Consider the following 15,564-nt stretch of genomic DNA (forward strand, 5'->3'; position numbering starts at 1 on the left):
CTCAGAGCATCCTTTCATTTCCACAAACCAACTGGAGGACCACTATGTCTATATATAGCCATGTCAAGGGATGGTTCTTGTGGTTGTGGTCTTTCAAGTTGTCACTGGTCCTGTAGATTAGCCCATATAAGTGAGACTCTTTGTTTACATCATTTTCATTTGATAATTCTTTTTTTTTGGCTCAATCCATTCAAACCTCTACAGACAGTAAAAACTTTACTGGGAGTGGTGTAAGCCTATTCAAGTTATTTGACTTTTACTTCCACTACTACTACTACTACACTACTTTCACTAAACACAAGCACCAATAAGCACAGCTGAGGCCAATGGGAATGTCTTTAGTTTTGCAGGTATTTGGTCATAAACCAAGTATTGCACAAATTGAAATGTTGACCTGACGGTGGCCAAAGTTTTGTACAATTCACCCTGAATGTTTGTATAAAACATTTTATGTCAATCCATCCAATGGTTGTTGAGATATTTCAGGTTGACCGACCAACCATCCGACTGACGTCCCCAGAGCCACAGAGCTGCTAGCATGGCTTAAAAGTACGACGTGAGGTTTAGCACTCCTCCTGGACAATTCAATCAGCAATGACCAAATAACACACTGTCAACCTGGGGTTTTTGGGACCCCTTCGGTTCTGGGGCCCCCATGCAGTTGCCCACTTTGCCTGGTAAGTAATCCAGCCCTGACCGAGTCCATTAGAGCCATCAACATGTGCTTTCAGACTGGTTGGAAAATGAAATCAGTTTAAACAATAGCATTTCAACCAGATGACTCAAACCTTTATTAAGTTGGGATCTAACAAACATCTGTTGCAGAGGCTGTGGGCAAACTGCTTTCATGTCGGGTTACTGGGGCACTTCGTACCTTTCTGGGAGCTCTTGGCCATGTTAATTATGCGTCTTTGAAGCAAGGCCTTTTTAGCATAATCAGTGTGGAAACATAATGAAAATATTTCCAATTAATGGACCAAAGCCAGACGTCCCTTAGAGCCGTTATGAAACACCTAGTTGTTCAGACTTTCTCCTGTTTTCAGAGCCTACCTGACATAAAGGGGACCGCACCAAAACACATCAAAAGATCATGAAAGTGGCTCCTTTCAGGCTCCACACAACACGCTCCTTCTGCCCTCCACCTCTCCCACAACATCGGAATATAAAGAATAGGCTTGATGAGGATGAATTATGCAGACACTTTTTTTTTTTTTTTTTGTGGGTGTGTTTGGTCTGATGAGGAGGATGATAGGCTGCGGAGCTCTCCGACTGCGTAGGGTCAGACAGGGCAAGATGAAGGGAGGGTTTCGAATGGGAGCTGCTGCACATTACTGCCAATGGGTTAGGACCATGTATGGCTATAAAACCACAGGATCGTGGGCTTTGTAATGTCTGTATTGTGACTTCTTTGGCTGCAGGAGTAATTAAAAAAAAAAGTGAATCCCTGGTGACAAAGCTACAATATTGACTTTAGATTCATGGTCCAACTTTACCGTCCAACTCACGTAAGAATGGAAACTTGTCCTTGGTCTCAATCCCTCAACCAGGGCATAAATGCATGGTAAAACCCCATAATTCAGTACAATACACAAAGATACAAATAATAAAGTGTGTGTGTGTGTGTGTGTGTGTGAATGAGACCTAATCTGTGAAGCGCATTTACCATTTAACCCATGAATGTGTAGAAAGGTTGAATCTTCAAAAATGGCTTTAATTTCTAATTTGAACTCTCGCAGGCTTGAGGTGCCCAATTTACAAATCCCAAATACCTCCCTCCTCTGGAGCAGCGTCTCTAAAAGCTACCCCTCTCTTTGACTAAGATATCAAATTGTGTGAAAATCCAGCTTCATATCCATCTATCACTGGTGTCAGTCTAAATGAATTCTGATTATGTATTCAGAGTGATCTAAACAGAAAGCTCAGTCTATCTCTCTAGACTCCATGCAATATTTACAGTAAATAGTGAACTCCATTTGCCTCCTTCAGAGGCGGCACTATTAATAATTATATGAAGTTCATGTCAGTGGCTTTTTAAACACAATATAATTTTGCCTGTCACCTTCTGGTCCCCAAAACAGCGGGTTCTTGTTGCTTATTTCACATCCAACGGTTGCGGTGGCACTGACGATAACTTAGTGTTGTCTATTATGTGTCTTGTTTGTGAGGTGTAAATACGCTCATTATTTGTCACGCTGTGCAGCCCAAACATTGTTCAAAGATAACATCATGATCAACCAAATATGTCAGGGTGAATTTGGGGGGGGGTACATAAAATGCCACACCCCGCCTGCCCCGCCGCAACTGCAAACAGCCTGATTTGGCAAATGAGTGCTGCTCTGGAGAGGCTGCTTCAATTACACACAAAAAAACTCTTATTCTGTATTTGCTCTTGTCTGCAAGTATGGAGCTGTAGCAGAGAGGCAATTAGCCTAGCTTAGCATAAACACTGAGTGCAGGGGGGAAAACAGCTAGCCCGGCTGTCTTCAAAGTTTAGAACTCTTTCATTGTATTGTGTTTAGCTCTGCATTAAAGTCATTTAAAACATACTGAGCCTTCAGAGACATAGTGAAACGGTCTGTTCTGAAACTATCCACATGAAGATTGCACTCATTAAAATTGGTGATGCCCCACCACCTCGTCCAGTCTGGGGGGGGGTTATAGTTATTATTAGTTACACTGTGGTGTACTGGATCCCAGTGTTTTTTTCCCCTATAAACAAACTATTGTCAACTGGTTTCCCTCATCACTGGTCTCTCGCTTCCACGCATCAGATGGCCCTCACTCGCCCCTCGGTCTCTCTCTCTCTCTGGCTGCAGCTCCTCATCCCCGGAGTGTTGAGCGCTAACTTTGTTGTGCTGGTGTGATCTGGCTCACTCCATCCTCTCTCCAATTATTCATCTTTGGGCTACTGGTGTCCCTGTATGTCTCTGTGAGTGTGTCAGTGTGTGTGTGTGTGTGTGTGTGTGTGTGTGTGTGTGTGCGTGTAGTACTGTATAGAAGCGTGCGTTGAATTCATAATCATCTTAGACAAGTGTTTCTGTTCCTTTATTTTTTTCATTTATGTCAGCATGATCTTAATGAGCCCTCCATCTGGACGTTGAGCTGATGTTAGCCGAGAGCTAACGATGCACTGCTGCAGGCTGAATCTAGATTAATTTTCGCTATCAAGTCATTCTTTGGAACACCCTCTCTGTTGTGTTATTTCCATAGATTTAGTTCAGTGTGTTATTTAAGCCTTTTTTTTTAAATGATCCATATCTGTCTTTGAATGAATCACATGAGATTTTCTGTCACTTTTGTGCAACTCTGAATGGCTTCCTTTTTGGGTTTGTACAGATTCCATTTCCTCTGCCGTAGCGAGGAGGTCGACCACGCTTTCTCCTGGTTTCGTGATTCGTTCCACGTTCTCCTGCATCTTGTCTTTGACTCCATCTATCTGATCACTCAGGGCCTGCATCTTGTCCCGTGGTGGACCGGCCACGCCTCCTCCCTGCTCCTGGGGTGGGGTAATAGTGTCGTGGCAAAGTGGTAATGCATGCAGCAATTTAACCACATTTTAGAATTTAACCAATGTCACGTCTATTTCAAAAGAACCTTTAACTTCCTAATGAGAGTGTCTCACTGCAACTATTGAAGGTTCTGGATTGTAGAGGTGGGAAGTAACTAAGTACATTTATACAGGTACTTCAGGACAATTTTGATATACATACCTTACTGTATACTTTATTACTTTATACTTTTACATTATATTTCAGGGGAAAATATTGTTTACTCGATAAAATAAAAAAAAACCTATATATTCTAGTTACTTTTCAGATTAAGATTTTATTAAAAAAACATTTTCTTTTCTTTTTATAGTATGATGCATTGCCTTACTATAGATTAAAAAGAAAATTTCTCATTTCTACCTGACCCAAATTCTAATTAAGACTTTGCAGTTCACAGCAGCTATGCTGTCCTATTTTACCATACGCAACTTTGCCCACAGATTATGAATTATGGTCAGAGCATATTCTTAAAAAGCATTCTGCCAAAACAAACATTCCTCTTTGTGTCAGTCAGTCTCTAACATTTATAGTATAGCAATTAAGCCTATTAAATTCACTTACCATGTCTGTCTTGTCTCTTGCTGTGTTTGTGTCAAGTCTGTCACACATCCAATGCATTTAAAGATCCCATGACTTCCTGACTGGTGATGTTATCTGTATTAGTAATTAAGTCATCAGAACGTGTCCAACAATCCTGTCTTTTTGCCTGTATTATCGAATCACACTGCCTTCCTCTCCATACCCCTCACTCACCCGCCTCAACAGGAATCACATCACAGAAGTACTGATACCTTTTCAAGGGTCAATTAAAGTGCGACTGAAATCAACTTCAGCAGCAGGAAACACCCGAATGTCCCACCTCTGTCTTTTCAGCCACGCTAGAGGCCTGTCTCCATGGATGGCAATGCCAGATGGTTGGTTTGTCCGCCACTTTTGTCCAGACTGAAATATCTAAACAAGTGGTAAACAACAGTTTGACTTGAGACAGATATCCATGGTCCATTTTGGCGATCCTCTAACTTTTCATCTAGTGCCACCTCCAGGCTGACATTCTCTTGACTATTTCTACGTAATTTGGATGGTTTGCCATGAACGTTTGTGCAGACATTTTCCATGCAGCGCCATCATCAGGTCAAATTTTCACTTTGGTTTATGACCAAGTATCTCAAAAACAAATGACCCTCATCTGCGCTGTGTGTTTGCTCATTAGCAAATGTTAGCATGCTCACACGACAAACTGAGGGAGTGAACACGGTAAACACTACACCTGCCAAACATCAGCATGTTAACATTGTCATTGTGAGCATTTGGGTTAAAGCACCCCTGGTAGTGCTGCGAGCTGCAGGCATAACTGTAGATTCTTCGTCTTGTTTCTTTGTTTCCCTTCTTTAGTGTGAGCTCGCCTCAAATATTATTTGTCATTACCATTTAGCTTCTTCAAAGTTAAATTTTGTATTCACCATAACAGCAGCGGAAGCAAAGTTTTAGACCAGCCAACTAAAGTATAGAGGAATTGCTTAGAACAACTCAGTTATCTGATGTTATCAGTCAAATTCAGTTTTTGCTGTTGCTTAGTTGTGTTTGCACGAAACCTGTGAACAAACTGAAAAGCAATTAAACGAGGGAGGACATGGTGCTCTTCATAGTTTCACTAAGAGCAAAGAACTATAAAAAGCATTGCCTCTGGTCCACGTCCTCAGGTCTCAGATTAGCCAGTCTCTGTCTCCATCTTGTGGCACTTCGACAAACAGCAAATGAGGGGACGCCTTCACCACAGAGCAGAAGTAAATACTATTTATTTCATATCAGACCATTAAAACCATTAAATACCATAAGTCACCAGCATACTAATCAACCATTCGGGTCAGCTCAGCAGGTTTCTGGTGTTTTGAGAATGTGGATTCAAAATGACAAAGAGTTTAAGCCTTTAACCCAATGCCAGGCCTGCTGCAGCTGGAGCCTGTAATGCTGTACACAGCGTTAATCAGGTCAGTACGAGTGTGTGAACAGAACTACTGCACCCCAAAGCCATAGAACATAACGGATTAGTAATTGAACTGTACCATCAACACATTGGTTAAAGACTGTTATATGTTGACTATTTACACTTCATAATGGGAATTATTGTGACCTTTTTGAAGCTAAATTGGTACTGTAACAGGGGTCTTTGCTCCAGACTTGTATTCTGAAAAATGGCTGTGTGTTTTGGAATAAAATGTTCGAGTGGAAAGCTGTAGGGACCTCCTGGTTGACATGGACCCAGCAGAGGGAGCCATGGAGGGGCTGTAAATGATCTCTCTCAGCTGGTTGGCTAGGAGAGCCTGATCCTCCTAACACTGGCAGTGTGTGAACAGACCTTTAACAGCTGACCCTCGTGGTTTGTTTATTGAGTCAAAGTGCCAAAGCCATACATTTAAACTGCAATATTTCTAGAGTTAAAACACAGTGAGGAAAAAAACCCCACTATCAGTTAAAAAGGCCAATGATACTGCACAGCACAAATGTACAAATCTACAAGTCATCTTCACGTCATCCTCCCCTCTAAGGGCCATTCACTTCTGTTGAGTAGAAAAACCACATAAGTGCACATGCAGTGTAGATTTCAGAGCTCAGGTCCCAGCTGACGTGTCCCAGCTCACTGAAACTCAACACACTTCAAGTACATACAATTATATGATTTTTGTCCTACAACTGATTTTTGTTTTTGTGCATAACAATTATTTCTGTAACTTTAAGTGTGCATTGTTGTACAAACCTCTCCTCAAACAGCCCTCACCACCAATAATAAGCTGATGACACTATTTCCAAAAGAACTGAAGCAGTGAAGCGTATACATTCAATAAACTGACAAATTTAAACAGAATTTCTTCTCGATTGTCTGACTACGAAGAAACTGGAAGCACTTTGAAAGGAATAAGCCCTCAAATGGTAACATACATATCCAACACAATTCAGCCTTTCATTAAATATATTGTGACCCACAATTGTTACAGATTTGTGTTTGGCGCATTTGTCCAATGTCAGCAACAACAAAAAAAAAGTCGAAAAATGTTGCCTGATTTGTTTTAGAAACTTTCAAACTTTACAAACTGCCCTTTGTAAAAAAAAGATGCACATTCAAGACAAACATAATGTCTCGGACACATTCATGACTTCCTCTTTGCCAGAATGAAATGGTGGTGAAACAGTTAAACCAAGAGGAGCTGACCGTGGTGATACGAGGCACACTTTGAGACCAGTGACAGTGTTTTTGCTGCGGTCAGAGGAAGACCTCAGACCTTCCAGAGACTTCTGTTTAATCTCTCAAAAATTCAAAAAATGGCTAAGCTAAGTGAAAAGGTGTCATTAAAGTTCCTTAAATCAAAGAATGAGGTCCTTGAATACCAATATAAGCATGAAGGTTACCAGTAGAAACTAACTCATCAGACAGCAGTGATTTCCTTGAGTCTATATATTACTTTGTATACTGTGCAACAGGAACGTGTTTGCTTATGATGTATTTATGTCTATATGTACATTATTTGCGTGTGTGTTTATGGAGTTGTGGGTTTGGTGGGAGTGACTATAGGAGGCACAGGGGAACTGACAGGGATGACTCCGGTGGCCAGCAGGATGATGATGAGGACGATGATGAGGACGACCACCACGATGACCACGATCAGCTTGACGTTCTTCCACCAGTAAGAGCGAGCCACTTTCTGAGACGTCTGCTTGAAGTGCTGAGCCTGAGCAGGGAGGGAGACGACAATCCATTGAAGCAACACTGAATTATGTATTTTTGGCAAAGTGGTCCAGTTCTCAATTAAAGCCACCATGTGTGGGATTTGTTGTTTTGCTCTAACCAATTAGTAGTGAGTGACGTATCCATCTTGCCCCTAGACTGTCACTGACAGCTCCCCAAAAGTGAAGCCAAAGCATCGCGATCGCCCCCTGGTGGCTGGCTGCAGTATAGGTCATAAACCCCACCCGGGCGCATGGGCGGGACCTCGATACCGCGGTTCCACCCCCAGACTATCCCCCAGGCTCCGAATGACATCAGTGCAAGATGGCAGCGGCCGTATCCGGGATACTTTGGCTTCATTTTTGTACAGCGGGAGGAAGTGGAGACGCGCTGCTAGGTGCCTTCTTTATCCCGCCTAATAAGATTGGACTGCATCCCCAACCGGTGGAAACAGGCATAAGTGAGCACAACACCAGACTGAATTGAATTGCTGAACAGATCTGAGCTGTGGGCAGCGATTCAGAGGTCTAGAACCACGCCAACACTCATACTGCACCAATTTCCATTGGGAATGTCGCATTTTCTCTACAATTAAAAACGTGTGCCATCATAACTAACACCTTATTCACCATTTAAATGCACACACACAACCTAATAATGGCTAGGGGAGGGTTAGTGTCTGCTACCAGCTCTCCCTTACATGTACACAGACACCCCAGTCATGTGTCACTGATAATGACTCCTTTGTTCATGCCTGGTATTGTGCATGCAGATTCACTGGCAGAGTTTACTAGCACAGCTAAATGGACCGGAGCCATTACTAATGTTATTAGATACAGCTGTATTTCAGGAGGTGGCATGTTTTGTACAGGTGCTTCAGATAATGAAGTTACTGTGATAACTCATAACTCATGTATACACTGAGAGAGTACAGAAACACAACATTTCCTGGACTATAAAACTAGAATTAAAAGCTGTGTGCTTTTTTTCCCCCTTAGAACTTTACTTTTTTACAGTTTTGTATAATGACATAATAACATAGGAATAAGTAAAATATAAATAGATAAATAATGAAAAAAACAACAACACAAAGACAGTAGACTGTCGGATTCATAACAGATAAAATAACTATACATCCATATATGTCTTCTACGGGTTAAACGGATAGTTGAGTTGGGGTTCTCACTACATTAACAAGCCTGTCTGGGTATTTGCATTGCATCGATCAGCCCATATGGTGAGTTGAGATGATCACTGTATTAATAAGCTCATTAGAAGACTCCATCTCTTATCACATTTCTTATCTTATCTGCTCCATATCATGGATATCCCAGATCCTTTGGGTCCATAAATTGTACATGGATGGCTCAGGCTTTAACCAATTCATTGCAATGCATTTCTGCGGTCATCAAGATCTGCAATAAATAATTTGTAGCTCTTCCCTCTATGCCTTCAGGTTTTACCCCTAATAAGGCGATCCGTGAGTCAGCGTGGAATACCTCTCTAAGAGCTCGATGTACCTCTTCCCAGAGTGGTCTTAGTTTAGAGACTTTCCATTTGAATTCCCTCCATGTGTTTGAGCCAGCTACCAAGGGTGCTTCACAGCATATTACCTTCCAGTCCTCTCTTGATATCTCTTGCTGCATCTTTCTTTTAATTTGTACAGAATTATTCGGGTAAGTAGAAATTCCTGACATGAACTAGAGATTACCTTTCCCTCATCCTTGCGGGATTTACAAATTTGTCCCAACCTTCATATTTTGTTTGTCTTCCATTTCAGTCCTTTTCAGAGAACCATCTCAAAAGGGTAACTCGGATAAAGGTTGCTGGCATTGGCTTTTTTTTAATGTTAAGCCATCGTGTATCTGTGAGGTCTCTGATACACACTGCCGAAGTTAAGCGTCCCCTGATGACACAGAGGAGCGTAGGCTGAGCCCCGGACAGCCCGGGCACAATTTAACCACTGGTCCTAGTAGAGACAAAAGAGGCACTGTCCATCTGTCCACATCGTTACTGATACTTCTGATTAAATTCTTTTTAATCAGAAGTATCAGTAACGGAATTTGCATCATACAGTTTCTGCAGTGATGGGGGGGATATATATTCCAAGATACTTAATACCCTCTTTATAACCTTCCAGTTATAAACTGCTGTGAGATTTTGCTTCTTATACTCATAGCCTCGGTTTTGTCTAAATCTACCTTATATCTTTCCCTTATATATATTACCTTATAAATGTCCAAATTTGGAAATATTCTCTTCAAAGTGTGGGACTGTTAATGCAGGTCCTGTCAGATGTAAAGCAGGACATCGTCTGCATTTAGCAACATTTTGTGCTCCCTTCCTTACCAATGGTCCTATACTCATTGCAAACAGGAGGGGAGATAATGCACACCCCTGCCTGCATCCATGTTGTAATGTAAAGGCTTCCGATCTGTATCCATGTACTTTAACTGAGGCCTGTGGACTTGAGTAAAGTGTTTGTGCCCATTTCATTTTCCTCAGTGTTTGAATTAGAAACTGCCAAAAGCCTTGAGCGCGTCCAGTGATAGAATCATTGCTTCCTGCTTCTTGCCTTGCAAGTGTGTTATTAAATGTAGCAGCCTACGGATATTGTCTCCATAGTATCTTCCATTAATCATTTGATCTGGATGTATGACATGGGCACTGATCTTGCTCACTCGCCTAGCCACAATGGTTGTCAATACGTGAAGATCTCCATTCAGTAACGATATAGGCTGATATGACTGGCATTCTTTGTATATCACTACGACTGTTGCTTCAATCCAGGAGGGGGCCATAGCTCCAGATTTTAGAGCGTGATGATATGCTTTCAATAGTAGGGGGGGTATTACATCTTTGACTGGACTTTTATCTTTTTTTTTAATGTCGAGATTATCTCCTGTATCTCCCGTTCCTTTATAGGCTCATCTACTTCTTTTGTCATAGAATCTGATTTAGTAAATGTCTTTCAGATAGTGTATTTGTTGTTGATCATGAGAAAGCCTCTACTGACTTGTGATACTGATACTGACATCTTTATTTACACCGAAGATGTATTGGTGCACATATGGGAATACAGCCCACATCTTAACCCACTTTCACTCAAAGTTAAAGGAAAGTTAAACTCCTCTAGTAAGACTGACCCCTGCTTGCAGGTCCTCCGACGTGTCCAAGAGGTCATCCAGTCTCTCTCCACGGGCCAGGATGCGCTCCACATTCTGCGTCATGATGTTTTTCACTCCATCTACCTGATCCTTCAAGACCTGCACCTTGTCCTGTGGCTCCGGCACTGCCCGCTGCTGGGATTGGACAAAAAAGGAATATTGTTAAAATTCGACTGTTATCTTTCCAGCAGTTGGAAATGGTTATCCATGCTTTTGTGTCCTCCTGCTTAGACTACTGTAACGCTCTTTATTCCTGTCTAAGCCAAGACGCTATTACCTGGTTACAGTTATTCCAAAACTCTGCAGCAAGATTACTCATTACGACCTCATATCGCTCTCACATACACTCACTAAATTCAGGATTCAATTCAAGATCCTCCTCCTCATCTATAAACCTTTGAATAATCTTGCTCCAGAGTATATTAGCGAGCTGCTATTGCTTTATGCCACTGCTAGGCCCATCAGGTCCTCTAAACAAGGCCTGCTAGATGTACCGCATTCAAGACTCAAGAGTCTCCAGTCCAGGCTGTGGAACAGTCTCCCCCTGAGACTCAGGCCTCTAACTGCCTTTTTATTTATTGTGCTTTGTCTCCTGTTTTAATGTTTTTAGCCTTTAGTAAAGCACTTTGTAACCTCGGTGTTGAAAGGTAAATTTTACTTGCTAATTTAAGAAAAAAGTAAAAAGTATAACACATGCTAGCTGCAATCCATGTCCAAACTTGATCTTGTAGTATTTATTTAGTTTGTAAAAAAAAAAGGAAAAAAAAGAAAGACTCTGCAAGAATTTTAGCTAAAGACAAAGGAATGTTATTTGATGAGCTTGTGCTAAGAGACATTAGATGCAAAGACATCATTTGCTAAATTAGATCTATTCTAGTTTCAGTGTCTCATAGAGAAGTATCACTCTATTCATATGATCTCATCTTTGATTGACTACTGTAATGCTCAGCTTGCCTGCATGAACTACAGGGGGTACGGCACCTCCAGTTTGTTCAGAACATTTTTTAACAAGAACTAAGATGAAACCACGTTCAGCTTTGTTTCAGCAACTGTCTTTGGTTTGTTTTCGAGTAGATTTTAACAACTTCATTTTACACTTTCAAAAAGGGGAAGCCCACAGAAGTTAAGTTTACTTGTTTATACGTCTCTTGTGAGTCCCACAACTTTATGGAAGTGAAATATTAAATTGCTGGGGAGCTCGGCATTGCTTTGCCTCTGTGATTGTTGTTGTTTGAACTTTGAATTCATGATGAATATGCGCTCAGGATGGCCGCAGCAGTATCATCTTTTAAATCTGTTGTTCTGGCATATTTTTTTACCACGAGGCCTTTAATATCCTTCTATTTATTTCCTTCTACCCCGCAGTGGCTGGATTCCCGTGTCTGACACCGGTGCAAGTCAATATAGAGTTATCTAAAGGAATACAGATCAAATCATTCACTCTCGGGCCTGTGTTTTCAGACAACAATGTGCATGACAACTGCCGATGGCTTAGAGAGTCCTTTCTCTCCCTCTGGCTGCTGCATTCAACAGGAACATAAGCTGTGATCTTACACAGTCGGAGGTGTGATTTTGAAAATGTTATATGCAGTGTGTGTGTGTGTGTGTGTGTGTGTGTGTGTGTGTGTGTGTGTTCCATGTCCCATGAGCCAGCACCAGACCGTAAACACAACGGTCTCTAGGAAACGGAGCAGGTTTTTGCTGCGTCATCTGGTGCCTACCTTCTCTCCTGTTCCCCTCCCCTCCCTCCTTCCTCTATTCTTTTCTTCCTTCTCTCCACTGCTCATTTCTTCCTTCTTTAATTGCCTTTGTCCTTTCTTTTGGTCCGGTATCTCCCCGTCTTCTTTATTCTGTTCATTCTTCTCCCCCCATCCTTCCCGCTTCCTTTCTTTCACTCTTTTCATTTCCCCTTGGAGCTGTTTGGTTCACGCAGTGGGTTCATCTGATTCACCTCTCAAAACAACACTTTTACAGACGTGCTTCTGTGTGGCTGCTTTTGATCATGTGCAATTTGTTTAGCCACATGTGAGTTTCATTTTACATATTTGTCTGTTCTTTATCTCCCCATTATATAATTCATTTCAGCATTCTTATCAGATGCCTTGTCGTGCATCCTGTTTAACTCTTTCTCCCTGTCCTGTACTAGTGCTGGTAGTTAGGTGAGGCTCACTGAATGGCTGACAGCTATCAAGTATCAGCATTAACAGAAAGGGGGAGATAGAAACATGCCCAGCACAAGACGTTCATGCACAGACGGCTACACTAAGTACCCTACTCAAATAATTGAAGTGTTGTAAGCCGTGTTGAGGAATTCACCCAAAAATGTGTTCCTCTGCCGTGCATGGAAAGTGACTTCAGTCTAGTAAAACTAGAAGACTCAAACAAAAGCTTGACAGATAAGGCACCTTGTGAACATTGGGTGACACATAAGGAAGTGCTCTCTACAATGTGAATGGGATGAATCAAATCTTTCCTGTTAAACTGTTTGACCGCAGCAGGGATGGATTTCATTTGTCTTGGTAGGCCGCATCTAATCTAGACAAATGTGCAACAACCCTAATCTGTGAGTGCGCACGACGAGGTTTAAATCCACACACACACACACACACACCGGACACTTTCATCAAAGCACCCAAATAAACGCTGACGTAAAGCTGACACAAATAAATGCTGCAGGCTACAGGAAAGCTCTGTGTGTCGGTTTAGCTCTTCCCCTCAGCACGGCTGAGTCAGGATAGCAATTGTTCGATGGTTTGCCTGGATCTTTAAAGAAATGGAAGGTAATGGTTCGAAACCACAGAGGTCACACTTTTTAAAAAAATGTTTAGCAGAGGAAGTAACAGTTCCATATCTACAGCCTCCGACAGATACACCCTCGCTGGACGAGCCTTTGTCACTGATGACCGTCTGAGAAGATCTGTGTGAGATAACGCAGAGAACATGGAAGGAAAATGAACATAGGTTTGTTCTAGGCCTATGTCTTGCCATTTCGTCATGAAATGTGCTCCTTGAAGATCCTGGGACTTGCTGGGAGACTTTCGAGGACACTGATGATGAAGTTAAGTCAGAAATGTTCATTCAAATTTGACAGAGTTCGCAATTTCAAACTAGTTTATGGTATGACAGGTATAATAATAACAACAACAGGTACTAAGAATTTTTAGATGCCTCTTCAATTCAGAATAACATACGAGCGACGCGAGACTTCATTCAATAACATGACAACTTTTACAAGCGCTTCCCTTAGCATAGTTTTGTTAATACAAGCTGTTGGCCCCAGTTTGTGCCTCTGGTGTGTTGGGGCTAAGTTAGTAAACAGTGAGCTCAAGCTGTAAGAGGGTTAATTTTACTCAAAATAAGTGCTGCACGGTGGATAATATAAATGTCAACTAAATGAAGACGGGCTTTGGAGAAAGAAAGGTGACAATTAAGAACCCTAATGGGCAGGGTTTCATCTCTGTCAGTAGGCAAGGTAAGTCAGCTTTAAATTGACACATATTTTAGTGGAGTTTGGCCTCAGGCGCCAAGATCAACCGACAGCCTGAGAGGAGCACAGTCGCCCTTTTTGAAACATATGCGGGAAATCGAACGTTTTATCGGCCAGCGACTGAAATAAAAACCTGCTCATATGAAGCAGCCTGACTTGGCTTAAGTGAAAAGCGACATTAGCTCGACGCTCCATGCAAAACAGCATTTCCACCCAAGACTGTGTGGTTTCAGCAGTGGCCGCATTCAGGCCATTTTGTTGGGACACTCTGGGACCTCCTCCCTCAACAATGAAAAGTTAATGCGCTTACTTCTGTGACACGTTTTCAGACCAGAACAGATTGAAGCCAAATGGAGCTCATTCTATCAGGAAATGCACCTGTTGCAGTGAAAGCACTGTGGCGGCGGAGAGGCTGCCTGAACAACACAACCACAGGCTTCAGCCATTGTCACCTACCGGATCGATGTCCATCTTGTCGGAAACAATGGCCTTTGACCGCAACCGCGATCGCTCGACTTTCCTTTAAGTTGACGCAGTTATCTAAAACCTTTTGAGAGTCTTGAGAGTTTGATGCTCCACCAAGACGAACTCGCTCCTTCCTCTGTTTAACTTCCTGGTTGTTGGTTGTTGTTTTTTTTTTTCCTCCTTCAAACTGAATTCCGTCTCTACAAGTGTCAAGTGGACCATAACACAACCCCAGTTCTCCCGACCATATTTTAAAAATAAAACCTGGCGTGTCGCGGGTGATCAGTCCGTTTTTACCCCCAAAAAACTTAAAGTTAAAAGTGAACATTAAATCCTTTTAGGGGCCATGCTCGTATTGAACGTTATCCCACTTTAACCACATTTAACCGCAATATCAAAATGTAGCCTGCTGACAACCACTATGAGAAAATACATGTTAACAAATGGTCTTGGCCTGAATTTATCAGAGGAACGGGTTTTTATTTGATCTTACAAACTCTTTAAACACGTCATTATTTATATTATTTGGTGTTTTCGCTTTGTACATGTAATGACTTCATGTGTTTTGTTAGCCCTTTATCCACGTTGTTGCGCCGTGGCAACTGCCCGCTTTTATTTTGTAGGCTCTTACCCCTCACTTCCTCCACTGCCGCGTAAAACAACAACTTGATTGGCTCTCCCAAGTTTAGGCTCGGGATGACGTCGTGCCGAGGTGTTCCCATTGTGTGTGAGCTGCGTCTGAATCACTGAGGTAAACCTATCAAACAACTTCACTGCATTCCTCCTGGCCGAGCTGAGAGCTCCGAGGCGTGTGTGCCATCTTTTGTGTGCTTATGATCACACAAAGGGCCGAAGCAAAGCTGAGAAAGCCCAACCAACAACGTACGCATTTACAGTGAGCCTGCAGCAAGCATATGCCTACTACAAAGAACCAGGGTTGTTATTTTAAATCCACCAAATCAGTGCCATTCTTCTGAGGCAAGTAATAACAGTTTTTTTTTTTTTTACCTGTTTATTTAACACAGAAATCACAAGTGAGAATAACATGAACATGCAATTGTATTATGGCATATTTATTTATTGAAATGTCTATATATTACAAATGAATACTGAAAATGTGAACCCTCCCCCTAAAAGACTGGCTTGAGTCTCAGTTTGTGACAGTCTGTGGCCACA

The 15,564-nt window shown here is 41.9% G+C and overlaps 1 protein-coding gene across 2 annotated transcripts; it reads right to left on the minus strand.

Moving 5' to 3' along the window:
* Positions 1–5,327: 5,327 nt before the first annotated feature.
* On the minus strand, positions 5,328–14,559 carry vamp8 (vesicle-associated membrane protein 8 (endobrevin)). 2 transcript variants are annotated; one of them, XM_070904001.1, is made up of 3 exons: positions 14,380–14,559; positions 10,416–10,568; positions 5,328–7,273 (listed from the first exon to the last, which is right to left on the minus strand). In XM_070904001.1, the coding sequence occupies exons 1-3, from the start codon at positions 14,392–14,394 to the stop codon at positions 7,082–7,084; spliced, it is 360 nt and encodes a 119-aa protein (XP_070760102.1). In that variant the 5' UTR covers positions 14,395–14,559; the 3' UTR covers positions 5,328–7,081. The 2 variants fall into 2 exon arrangements, with proteins under 2 accessions (XP_070760102.1, XP_070760101.1); XM_070904000.1 differs by having other exon boundaries at positions 10,416–10,571; positions 14,380–14,557.
* Between the last annotated feature and the right edge of the window lie 1,005 nt (positions 14,560–15,564).

This window comes from Enoplosus armatus, chromosome 4 (genome assembly GCF_043641665.1).
Source record: "Enoplosus armatus isolate fEnoArm2 chromosome 4, fEnoArm2.hap1, whole genome shotgun sequence".
NCBI lineage: Eukaryota > Metazoa > Chordata > Actinopteri > Centrarchiformes > Enoplosidae > Enoplosus > Enoplosus armatus.

Excerpts from the sequence above, each read along its gene's own strand:
- vamp8 (XM_070904000.1), bottom strand. Across the intron at positions 7,274-10,415 it reads CGGAGGACCTGCAAGCAGGG|GCTCAGCACTTCAAGCAGAC; the intron begins GTCAGTCTTACT and ends CTCCCTGCTCAG.